Genomic DNA, 11,782 nt, shown 5'->3' with positions numbered 1-11,782 from the left:
CAGATATTACTCCAACTACCCCCCATGTTTTAGACCAGGGTGTATGATCTAGAGTCCTGATCTGCGAGGACCCGACTGGGAACCATGTTGTTGATGTAATCCCATGGTCCTACATCTCCTTTCCCTAACCGCCGACTACCCCGTCCCTTGGTTTTCTGACTGCCATGCCTTCTTGACTTCTGACTGTCATGTCCTCTTGACTTTTGACTGTCTGACTTTATCAGACCCCACTATTATGCACCGTATCACTATCAGATGAAGAAGATAATTGAAAAAAATGAGATCCTTACAAGATGGGTGCTGAGAAGCTTTGTTTAGAGGTTAGAGCTGGTCATGGAGGTGGTGTTACTTTGGCAAAACTCACCAATAATCTTTACATTAACAAGTGCCATTTACAAATACATGGAACCTCACCCTGTCTTGCATTAACCTTGCTAATGACCTTGCTCACAGTATGACAATTGGAACACACTCTTAGATTTTTCACTATCCGAATTGATGTTCCTGGTTCAGTGCTAATGAATCCAAATGCAATGGCAATTTCTCACTGTGCCATCCAGTTGCAGTCTCATTCTCTTTCCCCTCCAAATCCAGCAACAAATTATCTATACATGGAACATATCCTTCCTCCTTCAACCTTGTCAAAATTCTCTCCAACTCCGCATAAATCTCTTTTGTCTGAGGATGTGATCGGTCTCCAACAGTGAACTCATGAATGCTTCCCTTCACGCTGATTGAACTGCACCCGGGAAGCTTGGGAACTCCCTTTTCTTTCATCAGCTTCCTCATTGCCATGGATTCATTCCACCTACCTTCCGCTGCAAAAATGCCAGCCAACTGCATATATCGACCACTCTGTTCAGGTTCCAGTTCAATTAATATCTTCCCCACACGCTTCCCGAGTTCAACGTTTTTGTAAATCCGACAGCCATTGGCCAGTGCTCCCCAGACCACAACATTTGGTCTGAAAGGCATTTTATAGATCAAGTCCTCTGCTTCCTTGAACATTCCTGCTCTGCTGAGGAGATCAACCATGCATCCGTAGTGCTCCATCGATGGGCTCATATTGTAACCTCTTGTGATCTTTTTGAAGATGGCTATTCCCTCTTCCACCAATCCTTCGTGACTGCATGCTGTCAACACACTGGTGAAGGTAATGTGATTCGGTTTAATTCCGGCAGCTTCCATTTCAACAAAGAGATCAAGAGCCTTCCTTCCAAATCCATGAACAGCAAACCCTGCGATCATTGCAGTCCACACAGCAACATTTCTCTCAGTAATTTTGGTAAACACACTAATTGCTTCTTCGAGTTCGCCACATTTTGCATACATGTGCACCAGAACACATCCCAGAGCAGCATCCAATCGCAAGCGCTTTGTTCTCACGTAATTGTGAATCCATCTCCCTTGATCCAACGCACCAAGGTGGGCAGACGCAGTAAGCACGCAAGTGAGCACCTTGACGTCCGGTTTGATTTCCGACAGTTGCATTGCCCGGAAGAGCTCCAAGGCTTCCTTATAGAGGCATCTCTCGACGTACGTGGCGATCATCGTCGTCCAGGATACGACATTCCTGTTCGGCATTAAGTCGAACAGTTGCCGAGCACTGTTCAGCCTGCCACTCCTCGCGTATCCATCGATCATGGAGTTCCAGGTGACGGCGTCTCGGAACACGGCTCTATCGAAAACCCTGCGAGCGAAGTCGACGCGCCCCGACCTCGCATAGGTGTGGAGGAGCGCATTCTCCGTGTGCACCTCCGCGGCGAATCCGTGCTTGACGACATGGCAATGGACTTGCCGGGTGTCCGCAGACGGCGAAGCCACGCAGGCCTTGAGCAAGAACGGGAAGGTGTATGAATTGAGCATCCGCGGTTCGAACGGCATTTGGCAGTACAAAAGGAGGGCTTTTTCGGGGTTGCGGCTGTGGGAGAGAGCTCGGATCATGGCATTCCAGGCGAATGCGTCGCGGTGGGGAATGCGTTCGAAGACGAGAGGCGAGTGGGCGAGGCTGCCGGCGTTTGAGGTAAGGCCGAGGCCGTCGAGCGGGCGGGCGGTGGGGTCGGCGTCGTGGACAAGGCCGATCTTGATCATGTCGCCGCGTATTGGCTTGAGGCCTTCCGGTGAAGCGACGGCGACAATGGAAGGGGGAAGCAGCAGACCCGCCATGGGCTGCTGTTCTAGTGGCAGGAGCGGTTTAATGTGGATAAGGTTTATGGGTTCACATAACGAACTATCCACAATGAGTCGATAAATTAAGAATATAATGGACTTGACTTGAGGAAGAAAAATGATCCAACTAACTATATCCTGTCTTTGTTCCTAGATAGTTAGATTAAAGAACAAGAATCAGCGATAATTATTGAACGAATCAATGAAATCGCTAATCTTCAATAGTTGTTATTTGATTCACTCCCTGTCGCCTGTTGTTGAGCGTCGCCGACGTGATCGCCTTTACGGTGCATGTAGGAGGAGATGGCGGCGGCGATCGCGGCGGCGAAGTTGGGATCGTTGGTGATCGCCGCAGCGGTCGCGGTGCTTACTGTCTCAGCTAGAGACCTCGGCTTCAGACTCTCCGCGCCGGCACTGCCGCCTGTTGACATCTGCGACCCGGCAAAATGGGACGAGTAGTGGTGGCCGCCGATAACCTGCGGCGAGGAAACAGAGGCGGCGGCGCCGCCGCAGTTGGGAAACTGAAGTTGAAACGGGGGCATCGCCAGCGGCTTCTGCTGGCGAAGCGAGCTGGGAGTGCCGGTGAGGTCGAGCGTGAGGGTCGGGAAAGGGGAGGAGGCAGAAATCATCGCGACGCTCGAAGTCGATGACGAGGAGTTAGGCAGGATTGCTTGAGCGAGCAGACTGCCGTTTCCAGACTTGATCAATGCTTGTTCGGCAGCAGATGACGTGGAGCCGGACAACAACATGGAAACGGCCGCCGAGGTGGTCCTCGCCATGGCGGTGGCGGCCGGAGGGAGCGGGTGGTTGTGAGCTCCCTCGTAGGTCGTTATCAACACCGTCCTGTCCTCCGCGCACCGTTGAACCTGTACACACACCACAGACAAGTCGAAATTTCAAAGAACAAGCTCCAATCGAACGAAAAATGGGCGCGGAAAATCACAATTCATCCCAAGGTTACCTGTTTTCGAACAGGGCATGGGCATGCGCTCGCCATGGTGCAGCGATAATAAGCACGAGGACAGGGATTTCCTTTTGCTATCTTTTGGCCGTACTTTCTCCAGTGGCAGCCGTCGTTTATCTAATTGAATCAAATATCTAATTGAATCAAATGCTTACGATCTAGTTGATCGATTTTACCGATTTGGAGGTATAAGGATTAGTGCAAGTACCATGGTTGCTTCGGATCGAGCTCGAACAGAGACCCGAGCCTTCTTGATGATTGCTTCGTGGTCCGGTTGTTGTTGCTTCACCATTTCTTTGGCACTCGGCACCTCCTCGGCGTCGAGATTAGCGAGATTAGCGTCGTGTAACTCTTCCTTAGGCAGCGTCCGAGAATTCGATCGGAGCTCGATGAATTGCTGCGGCACAGCGGTGGCACCGCCGGCTCGCTCTTGCTCCTCCTCTCTTCGCACATCTACTATTTCATTGTCGACCTGGTCAAAGAGGAGGTACTCAAATTGAACAACGAAACGATCGAATTCCAGCAATTTGCGATTTTGATTGGCGATTGCAGATGATATTATAAAATTAAAAATAAAATAAAATAAAATAAAAATAAAATCCCACCTGATGAGATTTCGCGTCGCGATCCTGCAACAGCTTGACGAAGTAATCGTGCATGGATTCGTACTTGTGGGTTTTGTCGGTGAGCAAGTCCCTCAGCCGCTGGTTCTCCTCTATCGAACGCGCAAGCTTTGCTCGAACCAATTCCAACTGGCCCCATAAGAAGGAAAAAAAATATCACAAATATCACTCACACATGAATTAGTGAAAACATCGATCCCAATTAACCTCGTTCTTAACATTCTCGTTCTCAATGTGCGCCGCCGCTCGACCCAGTACCAGATGATTCGGAGCAAATAATTCTCGGAAACCAATCTATTTCAGATGAAAAGATCAACAAACAATAAGTTGATCCGATAAAAGAAAGGGTATCCGATAAATTAACGAACTCACATTGATGGCGAGATCTTCTTTCTTCAGATTTAGATCGGGCATATCATGATCTGTCATGACCGATCTGGATGGGTGACTACTCTTTTCCTCTCTGGCGAAGAAATCCACCGCCGCGCGCTGCACCGCTGCAGCGGGGAAAAGTTCGACGTCATCAGAGGAGAAATCAGGATTGGCAACGTCGCCGAAAGAAGCCAGGGAGTCCGTCGACGACGATCGCTTTCCGGACGATTCGCTGATCTCCATCGAGGAGAAGACTAGGGAGAAGGAGAAGTCTTCGATATGGAATTTGGGGGAGGATTCGGGTTTTATTAATGTCGAAGAGAAGGACTCGGGAGATGTAGTGAAGTCGTAGCGGGCGGGACCCGTGGCGAGGTGGGATACGAAGGTCAGGAGAAGCGTGGAGCCATAGCGCGAGTCAAAGGAGTCGTGGGACGACGAGAAAGCGAGGAGGGAATGGCGATCAGATTCTGACCGCTTCAAGGAGCGGTAAGTCCACCGGGCCCCTTACGCCGCGCCGGTTCAATCGCGGCTCCGGGAAGAACCGGTCAACGTTGACTTGATGGACCGGCCCAACTTATTTCTGCATCGGTTCTGGGAAAAAGATCTTCGCTTGGAAGAGAGACCATAATGCAACTAATTTTCCATATTGGAAGCACACCAATCGTCAGTTAATCTTTTATTGGAAGCACACCAATCGTCAACGAAATTAATTCACCGCATGTTTGGGCTGCTAGAAACCATAATGCAACTAATTTTCCATATTATATCGTTACGTGCATATTATATCCAATCCTATTACTGGGCTAGTTCTAATATAGATATATTTTTATGCAAACAAAAGTCAAGTTACAAGACTGCAGAAACAGGGTAACAAGCACAGCATTGGCCATTGTTTATAGCAGGCCATCACATTGTCAACAGGAAGGAGCAGGACTATGCTGCTGAACTAGGAAACGTGTACGAACAACAAACGACAAGTAAATGTCTAAAGAGTAAGAGTTTGTTCGCAGATAAGGAACTATTAACCCCTTTTTATATACATGCGTGGATTTGTCTTTGCCTTGTACAGCCAGAACTATTAAGCTGCTTCCGCGAATCCAACTCTCAAGTTGCCATAGTCGAAGACAGTGTGATAAACTCCCATGAAGACATCTCCTAGGATCCTGAAATTTGAAACGTTAGAAAACCATGAAGAAGGATGTGTGATCTTAGCAAATATGTTATGCAGCATCAACGAACCAAAGTGGGCCGCGTGGCACGTCCAGGGCTGTGAACCCACTGATGCACTGTGCTGCAGCACCCTCACCAACCTGGAGAACGTACTGCACTCCCAGCAAACAAGTCGAGCAAAAGTGAGATAGAAGGAGCAAATTAGATGAAAGTCTTAATGGAATCTGGAACTCATCGTCAGCAACTGCTCCCAATAATTACGATGGCAAGCACCATAAAGGTCGTCAAATTTTTATGCATAAATGGACAAATCTAGATAAATATTTATTATTCGAAATGTACGAGTATAATTCCATATCAAATTACTACCTGTGGGATGGAGAGCCCAAAATCACTATCTGATAGTAATACGGATGTGCGAGTGATTGCAAATCATTATATTGATTTCTGGTATGATTAGGAAAGGCCAGAACCAAGTTTACCTGATCAGCTGTGAGATCAAATGTCTTATTTCCAATTGTGAAAGACACACCAGGCAGGGATGAGATCGTCCCACAATCTACAGAAGATTCTCCCATAGGGCTAGGCAGTCGTTCGCATAGCTGAAATGAAAATCAATCCATCAATTGAATAACACAAATAGTTCTATGCATACGTTCAGGATCCACCATGGCGATACCTGATTGATGTAGTTCAGAACACGTTCTTCAGTAGCATTCTGTCTCAGCTGGTTTTGCATCCATACAACCGCCATCTCGCAAGCAGTGCACATGGCATCACTTTGCAGACCAGCTGATACATCAGCATTGTCATTCACCACGCTCTCAATTCCAGCACTGCAAGCAAAATGCAAAAGCTCAGGAATCACTGTAAAAAGCAAATAAGATGCACTCAGAACATAAAACAATTATTTAATGCTAACCCAACACCGCGAGTTCCGTCGAATGTGCACAGACCAATACGAGAGCAAATTTGAGCCGGTTCAGTCTGCAAAATGATCAGGCCAAACAGATGGTTTAATTCATCAGATTAGTCAGCAAGGAACACATTGAGCTTTTGAAACCTATGCTGCAAACCTGTGCAATCAGCATATCCAAAATCTGTTGGCCGTATTCAGCTACAACTGCTTTGCACTCTTGACTAATAACACCAGAAGCTCCAATTTTATGGTTAATTTCTGCGATGACAGTCTGCATAATTTTTCCGGATATATTATAATTGATTGTTGTTCTAGAAAAAAAGAAGAGCATTTTAATCCTAAATTAGTAAACAGCACACAGTTCCTATGGATAGAGCCATATGCAAACAATCTAATAGTAACATGAAACATAAGCATTAAAATGCATAAGAATAGCATTTCCTCTTGACCATTACATAGGAAACTTAGACAAATATGGGCAACTAGCTAGTAGCTTCCAGCATTCATCATCCATAACTCCAATGCGACAAATATGTTAATTCGCCATTAATTTCATATAACCGCAACATGGGCCGAACTGTAGAGCACATAGAAGGATAAAAAAAAAAAATCATATTTCGATTTTCACAAATTATGGCTGTTAACATTGCATGAGCTGCATGAGACGAGCAGATTACCCAGAGCGACTTAGATACCATGGGCCGAACTGTAGAGCACATAGAAGGATAAAAAAAAATCATATTTCGATTTTCACAAATTATGGCTGTTAACATTGCATGAGCTGCATGAGACGGGAAGATTACCCAGACTGACTTAGATACCATGCAACAGAAGACCTATACTGGTTATTTGAATATGACTTTTGAGATGCAACTTATCTGATTATACATTATAGCTTATTGCCTACAAGGTCTAGGCTTGTTTAAATTTATGCAATGAGACATTAAAGGGTCCTAAACAAACCACCTCAAATTATAAATTGCCTTTCTAGTGAGCTTTCTTCATGAAAGATATATCTTACTAATTTTTGAACTCAACTAAATATTGCCATCATTATCTTCAATTACATTGCTGACTTAGTGGAGTAAAGGCTTGGAGGTTGTTGTTGCATCTTCAATTACATTGATAGCAAGACGCAACAGCCTAAAAAGGTTTTCATAAAAAATAGTATAGTAACATGAAAGTGAGGAAAAGGAAATGAAATGCAGAAAATTCATAAGATTGAAGGTTTAAAATTTTGATCAATCACAAATTAAATAGGCAACATTTAGGAAATTTCAAACTATGGAACTGGGTCATCAGTCTATCACTAATATGCCTTCTTTGTGAAAAAATATAAACTATGCAAAAAATCCATGACAAACATAGACATAAATAGCTCACTAACAGTGAATTCCTACCAAGGCATAGCCCTAAACAGCTAATAGACTTCAAATGCTGAATGACAGGATAAGGATAAATATTGCACTCTTCAATCCAACAAACAAATTACTAAACAACAATATCCTCCCAATTAAAGAGATGAGATCTAAGCCAAAAAACAATACCATGGAATGAGGAACATCACAACTTAAGATCAAATTATTTATAAACATATCATTAAAAAGAATCATGTAGTAGATGCAGTCATGGAGAATACTTTTCAGAAACAAATAGTTGAAAGATGGGATTTTTAGTCAACTAAGAACAGGTTATACATACTGTTGGGCCTGTAATTAGAGATGTTCCTGAATCTGCAATGGCAGCACACCCACCAGCACAGAACCCTAAAATATACACAATCCACGAATAAGGAAACAGAATAAGATCTTGGATATGAAAAGAATTGGACCAAGTCATACCAGTTGATTCTCCATCAACAAGAACATCACCCATCTCAAACTGTCAGGAGGAAAATATTTGGAAAAAATTCGGACATCAGGTGTATGCAAAATCAGGCACGAGGTAGATTAGAAAAGGCAAAAAGGGCTGACTACTATACCTGCCAATAACCCTTCTTTGTCACAGGAACATAGGTGTGGTCGCCATTATAGTGGTTTGGATCCACCCCTCCAAATACAAGTTCTCCGCCCTCTCCATCATTAGCATTTCGGTTGAACCAGAAAGAGAAAACAGGCTCCTTAACAAGACCTTGCTCAACCATGTTATACCTGTAGAAAGAGTTATAGAGGCAACATTAAATAATGAACCTTGCTTTCACTTCATAAGCAATTTTTGTCAAAGTAAAAGAAATATGGATCCTCTTTAGATTCAATCTTATCAAAATAATCCTTCATATGCACCATTATTGCATTAACAAAATAAGATAAACAATGCCAGGCTCACAATAGCAATGTTTATAACGGCAAAAAAAGAACATCTGCAGAAAAGATACAAAGAGAAAAACAGTTGTATAAAATATGAAGTAAATAAACAAATATTATATCTGGAAAAATAAATACCACACAGGGACAGCATTCCCAACTGATATTTCCTTAAACCCAAGTCCAAGAATGCCATCAAATTTTGCCACCACGAATGTAACACTAGGTTCCCTAGTAGCTTCAATAAAATCCTGAAATATTTGTATACTTTAAATTAATGGAAGAACACCAATCTGTTACAATTTTCAATTAAAACAGATGTTACAAATTGAATAGGTGTTTGAAATCAAGACCTGAGATTTCACAACCAGATCACCAACTGTTACATGGTCTTCACTAAAAAACCCAGAAATTGACCCAGATCCATAATGAATAGCTGCAGATTTCCCTGCTTGGTGAAAAAAAAGTTAGCATTTTTTTTTTCTAATGTGAAACAAACAATACAATTGACTTTTGTGAATCATGAAATATCATTGACTATATTTAATATATGTGTTATAGTGAAGCCACAGTTCTCTAACGAGAGATTCCAATATAATTAAGATAAACTTGAAAAGTTGTCAAAAATGATTAGTTAATAAATGTTGAATGCCAACCAGCTCAGCTCTGGCATTAGGGTTGTATATCTCTTTTTGCAAACGGTTCACCCATGTATTTTAGGTTTATAATTTTAACGACTTCAGCAACCTACTGGCCAATTTAGACAACTAGAACCATGGCGAACCTTTGTTCAGTTGGACAAGACGTGTGGAAGAATTCTTTTTTCTAATTAACATCGCACTTATATCTACTGATCAACCGATGTAAAAGCAACATAGGAGGAAGAATTTAGAAAGAAAGCATAAATTATCTAAAACAAGTAAAAATTTTCAAATCAAGCGACATGAGTCAGAAAATGACCATTCTTTTGATAGGTGCTGGACCGGGATGACTTGTACTTCGAGTGGAAAAGGCAAGCAATCTGCACAAACAAATTAAGGGAAAAATAATACAGTAAAACCATGTCAAAACCAATAACCGTCTGAAACTGTCTACTAATTCTAATAAGAACTACAAAATTTGACTCACCGAGAAGTAGCACTTGGAAGAGGGAACCCACAGATTCGAGCTTCCGGTATCAAAGATCACGGTGAACTTCTGAGCGGGGGAGCCGATACCGATCTCCCCAAAGTACTGCGCGTTCATGTAGTTCTTGAGGGAAATGATGTCAGAATCAGCATCTCCCCCGTTCCCGAGCCCCAAACCGTGCTTCTGGCCCCTCGATCGTCGCACTTCCCCGACTAGCCGCGCCGCCAGCCTGTCGTTCTGATCCAAGGGGTTCTTCTTCAACCCGATCCTGACCAAACCATCGGAAGACGCTGGAAGAGCCGACAGAAGAAGAAGGTTCTGGAGCAGAAGAAGAATTGCTGCAAGTCTACGCCCCATGCCCATCGCCTAACGATCGAACCGAAAATTACAATCGATGAAATCCAAAATTTCTCTACTTACAGGTGGTTCCAGTCGCAAATTTCAAGCAAGAAAGATCATGCGAAAAGATTAAACTAACCGATTTGAGGAATCGAGATATTGGGGAAAAGTGGAAAGAGCGGAGTGGGAATGTGGGATGAAGGGCAGAAGCGAGCTTGCTCTAGCGTTGGTCGTCGGGCGTGCTATTATTATATAGACCAATATCGACTATCCGCCGCCGGATCTTTCCGTTGAAGCAATCAGAACCGTTAGATAAGATATCTTCGATGGATAATGCTCTACCTACCGCCCGATATTTCAATCGGATAAATATCAACCGTTGGACGGGGAGCAGCAAGACGTGCCACGAAGGCAACGGTGGATCTTGCGACCTGGAAAGGCACGCGGCACGCCTAACAGGTGCGATTGGGTAGCAGACTGGGCGGTAGCGGTTCCGCCAGGGAAATAGCATTGAAGTTGTGTGGGCCCCATAATTAATCAAATATCGCTGGGCAAGGCACCTTGTAACGTACGATCACAAGATAGGGATATAAAAAAAATTTAAATTACACGTGGCAAATGCGACTAGAACCGGCGCGCTGATTGGTTGTCGTATCTCGTTGATGGTTGCTGGCTTTCACGCAATCCTGGGACGCATGGTAGAATCGGTCAACTTATCGCTCTTCCGATTTAGGAAGCGAGTGTAGCGTGTAGGAAATCTGCATCCAATTGATAAATTTTAATTAAATGTTAATTCAATTCCTTGTGAGTTTTACATGTGAATTATTTATTTTCCTAGCCATCTAATAAATGCATAGGCTTTGATAGCTGATCCTATTTAATGAAATAAAGACTACGATGGTAAATCTTTGTCACTATGGACAATGACAATTTTAATAATCAAACTACTTTTTAATAAACGTGATGTGTAATAGTAAAACTAACTAGTGGAAGTTTAAGGCAATGGAGGTAGCAAAGAGACTAAGGGTATATTTGGTTCAAGTTATCATATATAATCTTGGTTATGTGATTACTTGGTAATCACATAATCAAAGTTATAGGAAATAAAATATAATATTATTATTATTATTATTATGTTTTTTTACTTTTCTTTTTCTTGTATATTTTTTTACTTTTTATGTGTTTTTTTATTTTTTTAATGTTTTTATATTTTTTTATATTATTTATATATATATATATATTTATTTTTTACATTTTTTAATTTTTATTTTTATTTATTTATTTATTTATTTTATTTTATTTTATTTTTAAAATTTTTAAATTTTTATAATTTTTATTTATTTTTTAAATTTTTTAATATTTTTTTTACATTTTTTCTTTTTTTTCATGTTTTTTCTTATTGGAGGATATTTTTGGTAAAAAAAAATTCGTTAATCCCGGAATCAAGAAAAACCTTAGTTTTCTAAGGTTTTCCGATTCCAGACTGCATGACCCTTTTGCTAACGTGTTGGGCATGGAACATTACTCGGGAATCATCGAATACCTAAACCAAATAAGGTTTTTATTGATAACTTTAGATGGATAACCAAGGTTATCAAGAATAACCCTGAACCAAATGCACCCTAAAGAACTTTGAGTTTTGAGAGATGAGTTTGACAGTGATTACTATTGTAATTGTTAATAAATTCATTAGTTAAAAAATTATCTCAAATATACATTATCGAAATGTTTTAACCTCTACCTCCATGTGATACACATTTGAAATTTATTATTCAAAATAAAATATATACAAACT

The 11,782-nt window shown here is 42.1% G+C and overlaps 2 protein-coding genes and 1 pseudogene across 3 annotated transcripts; all 3 read right to left on the bottom strand.

Moving 5' to 3' along the window:
* Positions 1–360: 360 nt before the first annotated feature.
* LOC121970585 lies at positions 361–2,273 on the bottom strand (annotated as a pseudogene).
* A 1-nt stretch (position 2,274) lies between these two features.
* On the bottom strand, positions 2,275–4,433 carry LOC121970587 (WRKY transcription factor 6-like). Its single transcript, XM_042521390.1, has 6 exons — positions 4,129–4,433; positions 3,964–4,050; positions 3,739–3,885; positions 3,342–3,605; positions 3,131–3,250; positions 2,275–3,035 (listed from the first exon to the last, which is right to left on the bottom strand). Exons 1-6 carry the CDS (start codon positions 4,369–4,371, stop codon positions 2,388–2,390), a joined length of 1,509 nt encoding a protein of 502 aa, XP_042377324.1. The 5' UTR covers positions 4,372–4,433; the 3' UTR covers positions 2,275–2,387.
* Positions 4,434–4,932: 499 nt separating this feature from the next.
* On the bottom strand, positions 4,933–10,286 carry LOC121970586 (aspartic proteinase oryzasin-1-like). Of its 2 annotated transcripts, XM_042521388.1 has the most exons (14): positions 10,127–10,286; positions 9,649–10,014; positions 9,481–9,541; positions 8,874–8,968; positions 8,659–8,771; positions 8,199–8,367; positions 8,059–8,098; positions 7,919–7,983; positions 6,375–6,488; positions 6,221–6,285; positions 5,978–6,134; positions 5,781–5,900; positions 5,368–5,450; positions 4,933–5,291 (listed from the first exon to the last, which is right to left on the bottom strand). In XM_042521388.1, exons 2-14 carry the CDS (start codon positions 10,009–10,011, stop codon positions 5,207–5,209), a joined length of 1,530 nt encoding a protein of 509 aa, XP_042377322.1. In that variant the 5' UTR covers positions 10,012–10,014; positions 10,127–10,286; the 3' UTR covers positions 4,933–5,206. The 2 variants fall into 2 exon arrangements, with proteins under 2 accessions (XP_042377322.1, XP_042377323.1); XM_042521389.1 differs by lacking the exons at positions 4,933–5,291; positions 5,368–5,450 and adding an exon at positions 5,521–5,542 and having other exon boundaries at positions 5,668–5,900.
* Positions 10,287–11,782: the final 1,496 nt, after the last annotated feature.

Source organism: Zingiber officinale, chromosome 4A, assembly GCF_018446385.1.
Source record: "Zingiber officinale cultivar Zhangliang chromosome 4A, Zo_v1.1, whole genome shotgun sequence".
NCBI classification, from domain to species: domain Eukaryota; kingdom Viridiplantae; phylum Streptophyta; class Magnoliopsida; order Zingiberales; family Zingiberaceae; genus Zingiber; species Zingiber officinale.
The sequence above is the reverse complement of the archived record's forward strand: the minus strand, read 5'-3'. Positions and strand labels throughout refer to the sequence as shown.